This window comes from Sphaeramia orbicularis, chromosome 14, assembly GCF_902148855.1.
Source record: "Sphaeramia orbicularis chromosome 14, fSphaOr1.1, whole genome shotgun sequence".
Taxonomy (NCBI): Eukaryota; Metazoa; Chordata; class Actinopteri; order Kurtiformes; family Apogonidae; genus Sphaeramia; species Sphaeramia orbicularis.
This window is the reverse complement of record NC_043970.1, coordinates 30,045,047-30,060,863: the sequence shown is the minus strand read 5'-3', so window position 1 is coordinate 30,060,863 and position 15,817 is coordinate 30,045,047. Positions and strand designations below refer to the sequence as shown.

Genomic DNA, 15,817 nt, shown 5'->3' with positions numbered 1-15,817 from the left:
TAAAAGGTTATGGGTATTTTAGAATAGAGAGCTACTTTGACAGACTGACTTGCATGTGATTTAATGAATTCATATGATTAATTATCTTGCTTTGGTTATAACTTCATGCTGTTACCCTGCTGACCACAATTTCTTTTCACTCTGAGAAGAGAAAGAGGGGGTTGCATATCCGAGATAGTGTCCAAGTCCACGTGTGGGCTTTATTGAATGATTAGCAGAAGTAATTTGTTTGCAGAATCTAATTAATCCACTCTGACCCAGCTAGCAATAGTGTGTAAGCACTCACACAAACACACACCCGTCTTATAGAGTCTCCTCCTCCCTGTCTTTCTCACATGCATGGGTGCATGTATTCAAAAGTTTTCACACAATGTGTCTGTCGGCCCTCTATTTCAGCCTCCAGGGACTCTTTCATCTTGGCAGTAGAGCCGGCATTAGATGCAGATTGGTGAATATCCAGTCTCAGCCAAAAAAGTTGAGTATAATTGACTCATCAAACGAGTTTGGACTGCAGGCACTCTTCTTCACTTTCTATCTTTTAGTGCTCCGTGTTTGCAGGCGCTCATTCTTTAGACCTTAACTTATGTCTCAGTGCAGCTGAAAACATACATACAAGAAGTATGCCCTTTATTATTTTCACATCTAATATCCGGCATTTTCAAATATTAATGTAAGATATGTTTCACAAATGTCTTATATGTAGTTTATTCAAAATACTGAGAAATGTACAACCTTGAGACTGAAAAGGCTTATTTGAAAAAATACTGTATATCTATTCATTTTGTTTCTTTTCAGTCATAGTTTAGTCAGTATCACACAAATACTGAAAAGACAAACTTATATAAAATTCCTTCTAACACTTTTCCAGTGTATGTGGAAATGGGTTCCTATAAATTCAGTCTAATGTATTCACACCCTGATCTGCTCACACAGACACAGAGATTCTCTGACCCTCACCAGAGACACAAGGACACTGCAGCTCTATAAACCCATGCTTAAGCTTGCTGCTGGTTTATTGATCTGAGCAACTGAGACCATTGCTTCACAAGCTACAATGGCAAGAAGCGTTATTAAAGAGGAAAGGGTGCCTGTAGGGGATGAATTTTAATATAGCCTAATTTGATGCTGAGGGGAAAACAGGCAGATATACAGGATGATAACCTATAACACATAAAGAGCCTTTAAGTAGCATACTAATATAAGAACTGTGCATCTGATCTATCGATGTTAGAGCAAAAGTAGTGCAGAGGATGATACACCGTTAAATCCAACAGATGCTAAATTCACTTTGTCAGGTATTGATCACCAACTGTGGTCTTTAAAAATATGATAACCACATATTTAACAAGCATTTTCTGATAGTAATGAGTCGGAAACGCACACATATGGTGCTATTTCGTTTTTTTTTTTCTTCTCTCGGGTCAATACTACTGTTGTCCTTGTACAAAAAAATACAAAAACCAAGGCACTCTCTTATAATTATAAAATGCCTTTATTAATTATGACATGTCTCAATGGACCTCACTAAGCTCCAACATGTTTCAGCCTGCTGTCCTTCACCAAAGAGCACTTTTTTTTTAACTACTTTCCATTACTGCCTGGAGGTCCATGAAGCGTTCCTCTTGTTCCTCCTGTTCCGTTTGTTTAAGACTACTGTTGTCCTAATTGAGCTTGTGTAGTATGACATACCAAGGTTGTAATAGTTTTGGATTTTTCATTATAGTTTAGTTTTATTTAGTTTTGACTTTTTTTTCTCTAATTCAGTTAGTTTTAATTAGTTTTTAGAGCAGGTTTGCTAGTTTTTATTAGTTTCTGTTATTTTCTAAATGCTTAGTTTTAGGTTAGTTTAAGTTTATTTATATCTTTTATCTTCTTCACCGTCAAATTCAAATAAATCTCAGACAGGACTCTGCTGCTTTCTCCCAACTTTAGTCTCCATGTTTCCAGGTAGAGTGGGGACCAGAAGACGACTGTAAACCACAAGTGACCACAAGTGACGGACCGTTAAATGTCATGTGGTGCCAGCAGCGAAAATTGCTTGAGAAAAGTAAATGGATTTTATATCAATCCGACATTGACAAAGACAAAAAAGGAAGGGAATTTTATCCAGAATTTTTATCCTTTTTAGTTAGTTTTGTAAACACAGAATACAGTTTCAGTTAGTTACCATTTTTTTCTTTTAATTATAGTTTTAATTTATTTCAGTTAACAAAAATGTTTTTTCAATTCTAGTTTTCGTCATTTCGTTAGTTTTCGTTCACGATTATAACCTTGTCACACACAAACTGTTTTCACCAGCTGTGAGTGCACTTTAAATTAGTGAGATTTGTTGCTTTGCTGATAAGATAACTGAGAGTTTGAGGTGGAAATATCTCATTGGTGTAATCTTAGAAATCATTCAATGCTCATTTTAATTCATCTCCATCCACAATACTTTTAAGCAGAGAAGATGAATAAAAATTGTTATGGATATGGGGATGAGCTCATTAAATGGTATGATGCAAGTTTCCTTCAGCTAAATTCCAAGAAGACATCTAAGGAAATGATCTCTGACTTGACGGATATTGAAGAACTAGAAAATACAGACAGTTTTATCTTGACCTAATCAATCCACCATTAGTATTGTGGTCAGCTCCAGCTGCTTAGCCGCCGCTACCATCGCTGCGGCTCAGATCTCAAATAGATTTCTTGCTCGCATTTGCATTCAGGGTGGAAAGTGGAATTCACGACTTAATGTGAAGAAATTAACCTGAGATCACAGTGGTGAGTGTGTGTATGTGTACCTATGAAGTGATGACTTCTAATTCAAAGAAGCAGGGGATTAATCTATCGCTCCGTACTTGTAGGCTCATCATGTCTCTCCAGCTGAGTCCTTGATGGAATGTTTGAACTAATAATGTTCCTTTGTATGTCCTTTCTACACCTGTGTGCTCTTGCTTTTATTAACTACTTTTTTGTCACTTTCACAGTCACAGTCACACATTGAACTGTTCTGTAGGCATTTCTTTTTGACTTAACCTTTACAGCATCCTTTATGCCTGTATTTTACCTTTATTTTTTGCAGTATAACTTAATCCCCCTTTGGTTATATTATGATATGAGTGCCTTTTAGTCTGGCTGGATAAAATGGCTGTAAATTCTATTATTTCTATTTCACATCCTCTTGAAAACCCCCACAGCTGTATTTCCGACCAGTATTACTTTCCACACACAGTAACAACATATGGGGCCGGTGCTAGTGAAACAGATCAGAAGAGGAGTTAGTGGTGCACTTTTAGTCCAGTCCAGCCAAGCAGTGGCTCACAAAAGCCTTGAACTCTTTTAATTTATTAAACAAGCCCAACTCGCAAGGCTATGCGACAAGGAGAGTGTTATAAATATTAAAAGAGGAGTTTGCTCTGCCACGCTCTCATATTAAATCACACAGAGAAGAATGTATGTGCCCTTATTAAAAGATAATGTGTTCTGGAGCCATAAAAATGTATAACCCTCTACTCTAGATCCCTCTCCACCATGTCGTCTTTCCATTTTCAGTCTTGGTTCAACTGAAATTTCAGTCTTTTCCCGTCCATCAATCTCTATTTTTTCCATTTCCTTTCTCTGTGTGTCCTCTTACTCCCCTGCTGTATTTTTCTCCCTCCGTGAGTAGCAGTGGAGTAGGACAGAATACATTACAACAGAACAGATGAACCGTGTTCTGAAGGCGCACACATGAAAAGCATTAATACTTTGTAGGTTACTCTGATTTTTTTTTGTGACAGCGTTTTCAAAAATATGGGAGGGGAAAAAACTATTGTTGTTTTATTCTAAATGAAAACGCCTGATATTTTCATATGTATTGTCATATTCTGACCCCGTGTTGCCTGAAAAGTACCTTGAAGTTTGCAGCTTTGTTGAGGATGGTAGATGGTTGGTGTGAATGAAAAGTAGTTCCAGTAACAATAAACAGAGACCCAGAGTTAGAGTGACACAAGACCGAGAACCTAGAGGCATATAATAAATGCTACCTGTTTTTTCCTTGAACAGGAAGACAATGTTCAGCTATTAACCAAACCACTGGGCAAATTATAGTTGATGATGGCAAAGACTTTACCAAAGGGATTAGAACCCACTCTGGGCTGGACTTGGATGTCATTAGGATTAGCCATTAGGACAGACCTTTGGGGAACTGTGAATGTCCTGCTAATCCATCTAATGTTAAGATGCTTTATGGGTTCAGTGAAAACTGTGACCTCTAATCACAAAATTACATATTGTGTGGACTGCTAATGTCTCTATTATGTTTTATTATAACAGTATAATGAATAGTTGTGGAGGCATTTCAGGTAAGGCTCTAAAGTCAATGCACCACATGGACAAGAATCACCATTTCATTATGAACACCTTCCTAATAATGCAGGTCTTTTTTTTACTGATAAATAACCATATATCATAGCTTTGATAGCACTGTGACTGGAGGCCTGATGGTGAAATTTAGATTTCTGAACCAGAGTTGTTATACACTGTTGCCCATACAGTTGGAATAAAATAGTTTTACTTGTTCTTATGAAATGATTGTGTCAATGTGATTCATTGGTTATGATGATTACACACTGAGTCCCATTTACACACTGGGACTCAGTATTTAATCACTGCACCTAGTCAAAGATGATCACTGTGTATAAATAGGAATAAAAAGAAGAATGTGTCTGAAACCAAAGTTATTCCAACTATATATGGGCAACAGTGTTGTTTTATTTTTGAGGTTCTGCCTAGTCTTACTTTAGTTTTATTTCATTTTGGTTTCAGGTTTTCAGGCTTTATAGAGCAAGCACCAATTTACAGAATCTTAAAAAGTACGCAAAATGAAAGTATCATTTTAACCATCCCTTAATCATTAAAGGTCCCATGTTGTGCAAAGCAATTTTTTTAACACACTAAACCAGGGGTCAGCAACCCTGATCCTCAAGAGCTACTATCCTGCATGTTTTAGATGTATCCCTCTTCCAGCACACCTCATTCAAATGATAAGTTCTGCAGAAGCCTGATAACGATCATCAGGTGTGTTGGAAGAGGAAAACATCTGAAATCAGGGTTGGTGACCCCTGCACTAGACGATGATAAACACAAGCATGCCTTTATTCTGCATTTTTATTTGGTTTCAATCCATCATGTGCTGTTCATTACCTCCACCAGGAGGTATTGTGATCACTTTGCTTTGTGTGTTTGTTTGTTTGCGTGTTTGTTTGTTTGTTTGTTAGCAACTTTACGAGAAAACTATTACAACCGTCTTTACCAAATTGTTCCCACAGATAGGCCTAGGCCCTGGGATGAACCCATTAAATTTTTGGCCAAGTAGGCCAAAGTTCAAGGTCACAGCAAGGTCACATAATCTCAGATTTTCCTATCTCTCATCATTCAGCAAATTTCAAAAATTCATAAAAAAAAATTCAAAACAACTTCAATTAGCCTCCAATTTGATCCATCCGTAGCTTATAACAATGTCTTGTATCTGGCACAAAATTGTCCACATCCACTGTGGAATGTGGACTCTGTGGACATTTCAATTTAACATTGAAAATCCCATTTACGACACATTTTTCATTATAACTCAACAAATATTGGTTGGAATTTAATATAATTTGACATACACATGACTGGTACCAAGCTTCAACTTTTTCTGCTGTATGGAACAACCTTGAAACTGTTTAATTTAAAAAGAAGTAGTCAGTCCACACATGCACACCGTTCAGGGTGTTTGGTGGAGGTTTGCGTTCTCTGAACACTTGTTGTAGTTGTTTTTAAACCTTTAAACCTAGAACTATATTTGCAGCCACTTCTGTCCATGTCCAAATGAAAATGTCTTTACATTTAACCTTTCCTACGTGATTTATCACTATTTCACTAGTCAGAAGTTTTTAAAAATGTATGAATTGATAGATGCTTTTGGTTGCCGGTGGCGGCTTAATTCTTTGAGGGTTGATAGCAGTTAATGAACTTAATTTTTCCTTCAGGGTTGGTTTCTGTCATGGTGTTCCAAACCACCTTCTAGCCTTAAACACAGAGGCAGTTAGTTACTCAGAAAACAGTGGATTTTTCTGTGCAGTATTCCCTTCAGGTCAAAATTGATGCCGTAGCAGCAGAGGCAGACAAGGTGTTGTGGAAATGTCCAGGGGTTTGACTTACAGACAACCCCTTCAACATGACACCAGCGCACAAACACGAAGTGTGAAGCACTGTATAGGTAGACGTACAATTGTATGGTCATGGCTTGTTTGCACCTGCTTTGGGTTGTAACTGCCAAAATGAAGCACAGCAGTCATGATGGTAGAAAACTGTCCTGACAGATAGAGGTGAAGAGACACAGCCATGTGTGTAACTAAACGCCACAGTCCTCGCCCTGCTGGGCTGTGCTAGGGGAACATTCCTTTACTCTATGCTCCACTGACCAAGCAGAACTGCAGCACAGTGAAACCACGCTGCACACGTCTGTGTATGAGCGCGAGTGTCGGTATGAGTGTGTGTTTGTCCACTGGGAGGCAGTGAAGTGTGACGGCCTGGTCACTCAGACCATGGAGAGTTATGGAGCGAGAGTGAGCCAGCTGTTCAATTTGGCCACATGGGCGGACACCCAAAGAAAAGGGGAATAGTGAAGAGACACAGAGTCAATGCACAGCGTGGGCTCTATGTATAAACCATCCTTCCATCACTGCTTACCCTGCTCTGACATTGCCATATTTTAGCAATCATGAACCTCCACACACACATCCACACAAAAACACAGACAAAGTGACAGGCCTGTAGATGGCATGCCTTGGCACTCGGTGGAGGATAATGAGATGAGTACTAATTTCTCAGGTGTCATAGACTGATATGAATAATACAGGCTATTCCGTAGCCCATCTCCCCCACCGCTGTCACTGTCAACTTTTTTAGATTCATCTACGGTGCACTGGTACGCCGTCAGTGTCACGTCCTTACTCCTACTTTGAATAGCCTTCAAGCCAGACTGTGGAAAAGGGAAGCCAAGGTGAATAAAGGAAATAAGCCATTGTTGGAGGAAAAGGGAACCTTTGATGGGCTTTTGCATGAGGCATGAACTGGCTCATCATGCAGATTCTTCTCTCTTTCGTGACTCGACTATCTTCTGTACTGTAGCAACCTTCCAACACCTAATTCATTTTCCTAACAACAGTCCTTCCTCGCCAAGAAACAGAAAAAGATTGATCTTTCCTTTTTTATTTTCTGTGTGATGATTTATTTACTGTGTACTACTCTTCCACTGCTGCCCTGGTTTGCATGTTGGGGACTCCTGCAGCACCGTGGGGGTGGTCTTGAATTATTCACGTCATTTTTCCGAGTCACTCTTTCATTCTCTTTTTCCTTCATTTTGCAGGGCGAATGTGTGTCTGCCAGTGTCTGTATCTGTGTGTCAATGTGGTGTCCATCTCTCCTCCTCTCTCTCCTTTTTATTATTCTCAGAGAGCCAGGCAACTCTGCTCTGACTGCATGATGTGAAAGGGGGGAGGAATGACAGCAACTCAGAATGATCATTAGACCAGGAATGAACTGGAAATAATCTTCTCTTTTCCCTTGTTCTGTTTTGTATTGTCTGCCTTTCGCTGTTTCTCTGCCCTCACTCTATCACCTCCCTAAGCAGCGCGTTCATCTTTTCTTTTTGTCTCCCCGTCTGTGTCTTTCTTCAGATCCCAACGCTCTGGGGCAGCACGGCACTGACCATGCCTTGATCGGAGGAGTGGTGGCTGTAGTGGTCTTTGTCACCTTGTGTTTAATCATTGTTCTGGGAAGATACCTGGCCAGGCATAAAGGTAAAACCACAGCGGACCAGACCCAGGTCTTTTAAAGCTCATGTACCCAGTGGAGCATGTCCTACTTGTACCTTTCTTTAGCCATCTTTCTCCAAGGGCAAAGGTATGAAAGCACAACATATCTGTAATAGAGGAAATAATACAGAGATCAACGAATCGCAGGGGCTTTAAAGATCAGACTGGTAATATTCAACATATTTTATACTTTCAACAAGTCCCATGAAAAGGCCAAAAGCAACAATATGTTAGTCTGAGTATTAACATGCTCTGGCCTTTATACAAGGTCCCAAGCCTATTCACTGTAATATCATAAAATAGCAGGCAGTTTAACAGTATAATACACTCATGTGTTTCTAATAGATGTGTTTTGAGTAATTTTCAGACAACAATAGAGCTGTGGCGCAGAAAAATAAGGTACATTGGACCAAAATGAAAATACCTTTTAGTCATATCAGTCTAATTGTTGGACTTGGTCTGTTCACAGAATTTGTTAAATTATTGGACACGAACACAGGCAGTAAATACGCCATAAACATCTCTCAAAAAATATTCCTCTTGAGGTGGAAACTTGAGATTGTTTTGATCAAATCAGAACAAAGTTTGCTAAAGAAAATCTGCACAAGCGTCTACAAACAAACTATTCAATTCTAATTTTTTTTCTCTGTTGTTTCTCTTGTTTTTAAGTTTTTAAATAGCTTTGAGGTACTCTGATCTGCAGTTCCTTTATCTATTTTTTCTACCAATTTCTTTTTAAAACTTCTAGAACTAGAAGAATTATTGAGCTGCCAAAAAAAAGACCAGAAACAAACAAACCAAAATCATAAAAAGAAAGCAAAATTCTGAACTTTGCTGAATGTCTTAAAAAACCAATACATAAATAATTATTTTCACATATTCAGTTAAACATCTGTTAATGGGTGTCAGAGTTGTTACTTGAGTTTTTGTCAGTTTCTTACTTTTGTTCTGCAAAGAGTTTTTTTGCTTAAACTAAGCGCCACATCAAATTGTTGGACATGCACCTTTAAGCCCTTAACCGCCGCTATTGAGGAGAATAAAAGTGTCTGCGGATGCTAATCTGCCGTATCTGTGAAAGGCTTTGCACGGTTACTCACTGCTGTATTTGCATATCCTGTGCTAGCTTCTCATCATACTGTATATGAATAATGTAGCATTACTGAGGTTGTCTTCAGATCTGTTTTTCGCCTCTGGCAGTGAACAACATGCAGAGCTGCTCAGTATTTGTTTTCCCTGATATAGGTTTGTTTTTCGTTTCCGCAGGAACATACTTGACAAACGAGGCCAAAGGAGCGGACGATGCGCCCGACGCCGACACAGCCATTATCAACGCTGAGGGCAACCACGCGCACGCAGAGGAAAAGAAAGAATACTTCATTTAGACTGCAGAGGGAGCTGTGCGGCTCTCTCCCTCTCCTTTTCTGTCTTTTGATCTCTGTATCTCTTCTCTCTCTTTCTTTTCCCTTTTCTTCTCCGCCTCCGACCACTGCCCCTGTTGTGTCGACGAAGAAACCACAGGCGGTCCACAGACAGAGAAGTTCCCCAAGTGTTTTCATATTACTGCCTTTTGTTTAGGCCATTTCCATCATTTACGCGATGTCCTTTATTTCATCGTTTTTTCCCCTTTTCCTTCTTCTTAGCGGTTGGTTTTTACAGGCAGCTTGCCATTGCTGCAGAATTTGTCCCCGCACCCATTTTATTTCCCATCTCCAACATGAATATCTGGAAATCTGTATATCTACCATGACTGCTTTTTACATGGCCTCCTTGTTCATCTCTCTTCTGCTCCCCCCTTCCAACTAGATACCCAAACACACCTTTGTTCACACATGTCCACAAACACATATCATATCTCACATCAACACGGTGCCTAAAAATACAGACGCCATTGAAATTCTGTCAATGCCTTCATGTATCGTCTGTCAGTAGCAATGTAAATGCTTTGTAGGTGGTTACCTTGACCATCGTTTCATTGCTTTAGCTCACAGCTTTTGATTATGCATTGCGTCTTTTTTTAATTATTATTATTTGAATGAAGATCTGTGGTGTTTACGCCTTATACATGTACATGTCTATCACACTGAATATGGTACTTTTAGATGATCCACCTCCCCAACCCCCTCCTCTAAATAGACTTGTAATTAAACAGTTGACCCTTGTAAGATAAGAAGAAGGTTTTGTGTAACACTGTAGCAAGGTTTGTCAGATAAGTGTATAATATGATTTTCATTCTAGGGTAGGGGTAAAGGGTAGTGTGGTATTGTGTAGAGCAGAGAATACACACCAAAAATATATGAAAGATGCTAGATTAAGCATTCCATCAAATACACTCAATCAAATATATAAAACCATTTGCTAAATCTGCTGTCCATATGTACTTTTGTCTGTATATTCCTGCACTGTCCAGGCTGCAGTTTAGCAAAATGCCAACACCTTCAGTGTCCTCTTGACAGCTTACAGTAGTTTGTTATTCACATAAAAGGGTTCAGGTGTACAGAAAGAGTCAATCACCTCTCTTTAGAGCTGTATAAATTGTATTGAAATTAGTTTAGCTTTTCACTTTGAATAATTTCATTAATGTCATCTCTTTGACAACATTTAAGGCTTGAGAACCCCATGAAATGTAAAAATGAATGTTGTGAGGAGGAGGAGGAAGAGGAGTTAAAATATGATACAGGATTATTACTATTTTTTTTTTTTTTCTTTTTTTTTTCAGGAAAATAAATAATATTTTAATTGATGCCTCTTGGTATCACAAGGTCAAGGCAGCTTTCCACTGTAAACTAAAGTTACTTAACTGTCCTGGATCATCGGTGAGCATTTATTCGTAACATCATTTTGCTGCAAAAGGTGATGCCTTCTGTTTGTAAATGCATCATTTTGTTTTTTTTTTAATTTCAGACTCCAATTTTTATCTCATAACCACTTTTTACAATTTAGTTAGATATTGGATATTGGTTTAATTTCTTTTTCTGCAGAGCTGCTCTCTGTGAACCTAACTTTTAGTTTGATTTCATGGGGTTTTCAAGCACAAAAAGGAAAAAAAGAACAAAAAACTGAACAAAAAAAAATGAATAAAAATTACGTGTGAGTGCTGGGTCATAGATCTGCAGGGGCCTCCTTCCCAATTCTAAGAACTGAAGATAAACAGAGAAGCACAAAAATGTCTGAATGAGTAACTGTATTCCTTTGCCAACAACTAGATTGCCTTGAGAATGGTTGTTCAATTCCAATGGGTGATGGAGGGATGACAAGGCTGTCTTTGATTCAATCCTGGAAAAATACAGTGCATCTTTTTGAAAATGTGAGCTAAATCATGGTTTTTATATATTAAAAAAAAATCTTATATTTTTTGGTTTAAATGGTTCTAAACTCCCTGCTGTATATTGTGTCTGCTAAAATGTGGTTATTGTGAAAATTACTGTTTGAAAATTCTGGGTTCCCGTACTTCTTAAAATTCTTCTTGAAATTTGTATATTAGCCACCTTATCTATTTTACATTTATCATTTGCCATTGCATTAGACAACTTTCAAAGAAATATATTTTATTTTGGCACAGGGCATGTATATAAAGTGTGTGAGGTAAACTTTGGTAATACACATTAGCATGGTTTTTCTTTGGTTCGTTTTCGTTTATTAATTTATTTGAACAAAAATTACTTACTAGGAACCCACAATGAAAGTATATTTGTGAGCTAATTTTGAGGCGCGATGGCTTTTTGTGTTTGTGACATGCTCTTAGTGCTACAGATCTGATGGAAAAAGAAAATATCAACAAAAAAAAAAAGAAAGAAAGAAAAGACAAGTTGGGAAAAATAGCGTTTTAATGTGTTTTCATTGGCTTTTTGTCTGGCAAGAAAGTAAAAAATATCCATGTGTTTTTATGAAATTCTGACAAAGTATTACCTTCATGTGGGGCAATGTATCACACACCACGTCAAATATGTAACATTTCCTTGAAATAAACTTCTGTTTCTTTTGCTATATCCATTTTAGTCATCTTATATCAGTTTGGAGGAATTTGGTTGATTTACGTATCTCCTGTGAAAGAGCGATAAGCACTGTGGCCTCTGTAATTCAAGACTTAAAGGCAAGGCACTAATCTGTTAAGAGGGAACAAATTATTACCAAGGGCAATAAAAAAATAGGGCCCATCTGTCTCCAATTCAGTGGCCAATTTACAACATTATGCAAATAAGTTACAAATAAGTTCTAACTCAAGCACTGCTGGGGTAAATCACAAGCTGGGAAACATTAGATCTATTGCCTAAATTGTAGTGTGTCACCACTGACATAGTGTTTAGTTACATATAACACTTTCATCACATAATTATTAGTTGGAAATTGCAAAAGCTGTGCCAGTTTCCATATTTTACTTTCAGTGCACTTAAATCAATCCACCACTTTTTACTGATGAAACTTCAGCTCCACAATGAACCTTCAATAGATTCGACGAAACATTTTCTAGACCGGCTCCTTATATCTGTCACGTTTTATGTATAGAGTTATGTACAACTGTTTCACAATGATGTAATGTCTTTTATATAGTTTTTTTTATATATATAATTATTTTCATTGTGTCTTAAATCAGTGACGTTGTCAAGTTTTTGTTGCTTTACATCTGTCTTCATGTTAAAAAAAAGTAAAAGGACAAATGGATTTGATTCACTAAAGTCAGAGAAACAGGCTGTTTTATATTATGATGTGTGCACTCATATTAACCAGGTCTGCAGTGATGAGTTGAATTAGACCGAACAGGTGCCATTTCCTGAATTATGCACTCTGACTAATCTGATGGGTATTTCTTAGTAAATGGTGAAATTTCTGTGTGTGATTTTTTCTTTTTATGATTTCTTGTGTTTTATTTGTTTGTTTTTTTTAATGAAAACCACATGTAAATATTTGTTTTGACATGAAAATAATGAGCTAATTTCTTGCAAATGGCTTTTTATAATAGTTAGACCAAACCTGAATCTTTTTTTAATGTGTTATATCAACAGCTTGGCACATACCATCATGCACTATTTTACCATGATAGAATCAATTGTAGCTCTGTTACATCTCTGGGTTTGTTATTAGTTGTATTTCTTTGTTCTTGTGCGGTTGAAACTAAGCTTTAAACCTGTTGCCTATTGCTTTTTCGACATATACCACCATATCGTGGGCCTCTAATTTCATGCTGGTGGCGGGACAGTAACAGTGCTAACTTCGTCGCAGTGTAATTTTCATTGGGCAAAAATCCTTTTTTTTTTTTTTTCAGCTTAATTTCCTGGCTTTCAAACAAACCTGCTTTCTTTGAGTAAAGGTGGGATTGGTGCAGCCGCGGTTGTGTCTTTATGCAGATCAGGCAGCGCAGTGCAATACTGGCGTTCATTTTGGCATGAAATTGTCCAATTTTGTGAACAATTTTCATGTTGGCAGAGGCACATACAGGCTGATATAAAATCACAAAAAAATTTGTGTAGGCAGAGTTTTTCCTCTATAACTTGGGAATATGAATATAAATGCACAAAAATATTGTCTGTATTGCAGTTTAACTGGTTTGTGATAACTTAGTTCAATGGGCGATCATTTCCTGCTTATAGATTGTACAATCCCTACGTTTCTGCTGCAGTCATCACACAGCAGCAGGATTTATAATCACTTTCTATCTTTTATAGACAACAGACAGTATATTGATAAAAAAAAAAAACATCATCTAAAGATGTTATCTATACTATCTGCTAAAACAATTATAATTCATATCATTACACAGACAGGTTTTGGGAGCTTTATAGTGATATTTGAGGTCTGTTTATTTGTGCCTTGCAGCTGTGCAGCATCGGTTTTCTCCCTGGAGAAGCCACCTGAACTTTCTCTTTAGCCTGTGCTTTAAGGGGAAGGAATAAGCTGATTTATTGGTCATTATCAAAGCTTACCTAAGCTCAAACTGCTGCCGTCATGCACCACGATCACCTGTGGTCACAAAAAATCATATGGGCAACAATTGGCCCCAAATACATTATCACAAATTCACTTGCACCCAGTTTAAAGATGTTAGAGGCCCATAAAACCACAGATATCAACTCTAAATCCCCGCTTAAAAAGGGGTAAATATAAATATAATGGCAACTTTCCTAAATGATTTGTCCATACTTGCTACTTTTCTTTTACTGCTTTTTATTTTAAATCATGTTTTTTGTGTGTGTGTGTTTTAGTTCAGAACAGCAGCAGTAATAGCATGACATGGCCGGTTTCAGTCCAATCTCTCCTCCTCTGGCCCTCATTGTATCTTTGCTGTACAGATTGGCTGTAGTACACCTCTTCGTCTGCAATATTGACACTAGAATCGGCCCAGTCTTCGTACTGTCACACTGATGACTATAACATGTAACACAATCGCATGTAGTGTTGTTTTTTTGGGGTTTTTTTATGATTTGTTGTTGCTTTTGTTCCATTATAACTTTTCTTTTGCATCTCAGGAATATATTTCTTTTAGAAATTTTGTTTAGTTTTGTCTTAAAATGGGGACTTTTAAGCACCTCCCACTCTGCTAGTCCCTGTACGCTGACACCATGTATTTGTTGAGTTTAAGATTATCACAAATGTTAATAAAATTATTCAGTGATTCTTCAGTTATTCTGTCATGTCGCTATCATTGGGAAGAAACTGTTTTCTGCTTTGATCACTGACTTGAAATACTGAAATTTAGAAATATGCTGCAAATAATGAGTTTGAAGAGTGGTAGAAATAATGTTTAAACACCTTGTTAACTCATTCTCGGTTAATGGTATGTAAGCGATTTAATGCTTTTGTCCTCGTCATTTTCCTCGTAGCAACACACATTTTTATGTACTGTAGGCTACATCAGTCTGTAGATGGAAGGAACTGTAACATTATCAGTCACTAAATAAAAATATCCACAGTAAAGCTCAGCAAGATCAGGATTAGTGCCACACACATTAGTTCAGCTTCTGATGTACCTTGATGAGTTACTGAAATAAGGGGTTTCATATCAAGCTGTACTGAGAGGACTTGATTCGATATAGCACCGTAATGGAGGAGTTTTTGTCCCATTGTCTGTGGGATTTATTATATTTAATTTAGAGGTTCATTCTCATGTATGAAATGAAATTGTTGAATAAATAGTTGCCTAAACACCTGTACCGGCCTGTTTCTATTTTTTAAGTCATCATTTCCCCTCTGAAAGCCTCTTACCTCAGTATTAGTACGTAAGTAGTGATCATGCACTATAAATACAGCTCTTTTGGAAATGTGGGAAGTTGTTCACACAGCGGTCTATGCACACAAAATACAAGCTAACACATGCAAAGACACGTGTTCATGAATTTTTAACAACAAGAATAATTCATGTTGTGTTTTAGCTCCCTGAATGCCATTCAGAGTGCCACGTGGAGTGTGTTCAACCATCATCTCTGCTTTCTGAGTAGTATTCCCCTTTGTTAATCTGCTGTTTACACAGGCCTGCCCCACTCTAAAAAGTTCTGTCTCCAATACACGTCCATCAAAATTAGTCCCAGTAAATCAAGACTGTGTGGTGTAGAAAAAAATAATTGAAAAGAATGAGGAAAATGGCACTGGTGCTTCATTCAGACATGACAGTTGTTGCAAATACATCACTCTCAGGGCTTTTAAAATGTGTGAGCTGGAGCTTGAAAGACACAGAGGACAAAACATTTCAGTGTCCAGATTTCCACTCACAAACTTTTTCATATCTATAATCCAACCTCAAACCAGACAATGGTTGGGATTAACCACAATGACATAAAGGTATAAGAAATAAAGTTTCTGCAAGTTCTATATCTTTCTCAAGGCTTTAGTTCTCCAAGTGTATTGCAATAAATCCCCCAAATGGAAAAACCTGAGCAGACGCTGCACTGAGGTGCAATAATAAGGTCTGAATGCATTCGCTCCTGAAATCCTTCAGTGGCCATGGTCAGAGTTTAAGTATTGTGGAAGGATATACAGTGCTGTGGCTGCATGCTAAGCTATGT

At 37.7% G+C, this 15,817-nt stretch overlaps 1 protein-coding gene across 4 annotated transcripts in view; it reads left to right on the top strand.

Annotated features, from left to right (window-relative positions):
* Positions 1–14,960, top strand: part of cadm2a (cell adhesion molecule 2a) — a 259,250-nt gene extending 244,290 nt beyond the window's left edge. For all 4 annotated transcript variants that reach the window (XM_030154802.1, XM_030154804.1, XM_030154801.1 and 1 more), the window contains 2 exons: positions 7,686–7,808; positions 9,087–14,960. In XM_030154802.1, the coding sequence (XP_030010662.1) occupies positions 7,686–7,808; positions 9,087–9,205 (242 nt within the window). In that variant the 3' untranslated portion in view covers positions 9,206–14,960. The remainder of the gene's footprint in view (positions 1–7,685; positions 7,809–9,086) is intronic.
* Positions 14,961–15,817: the final 857 nt, after the last annotated feature.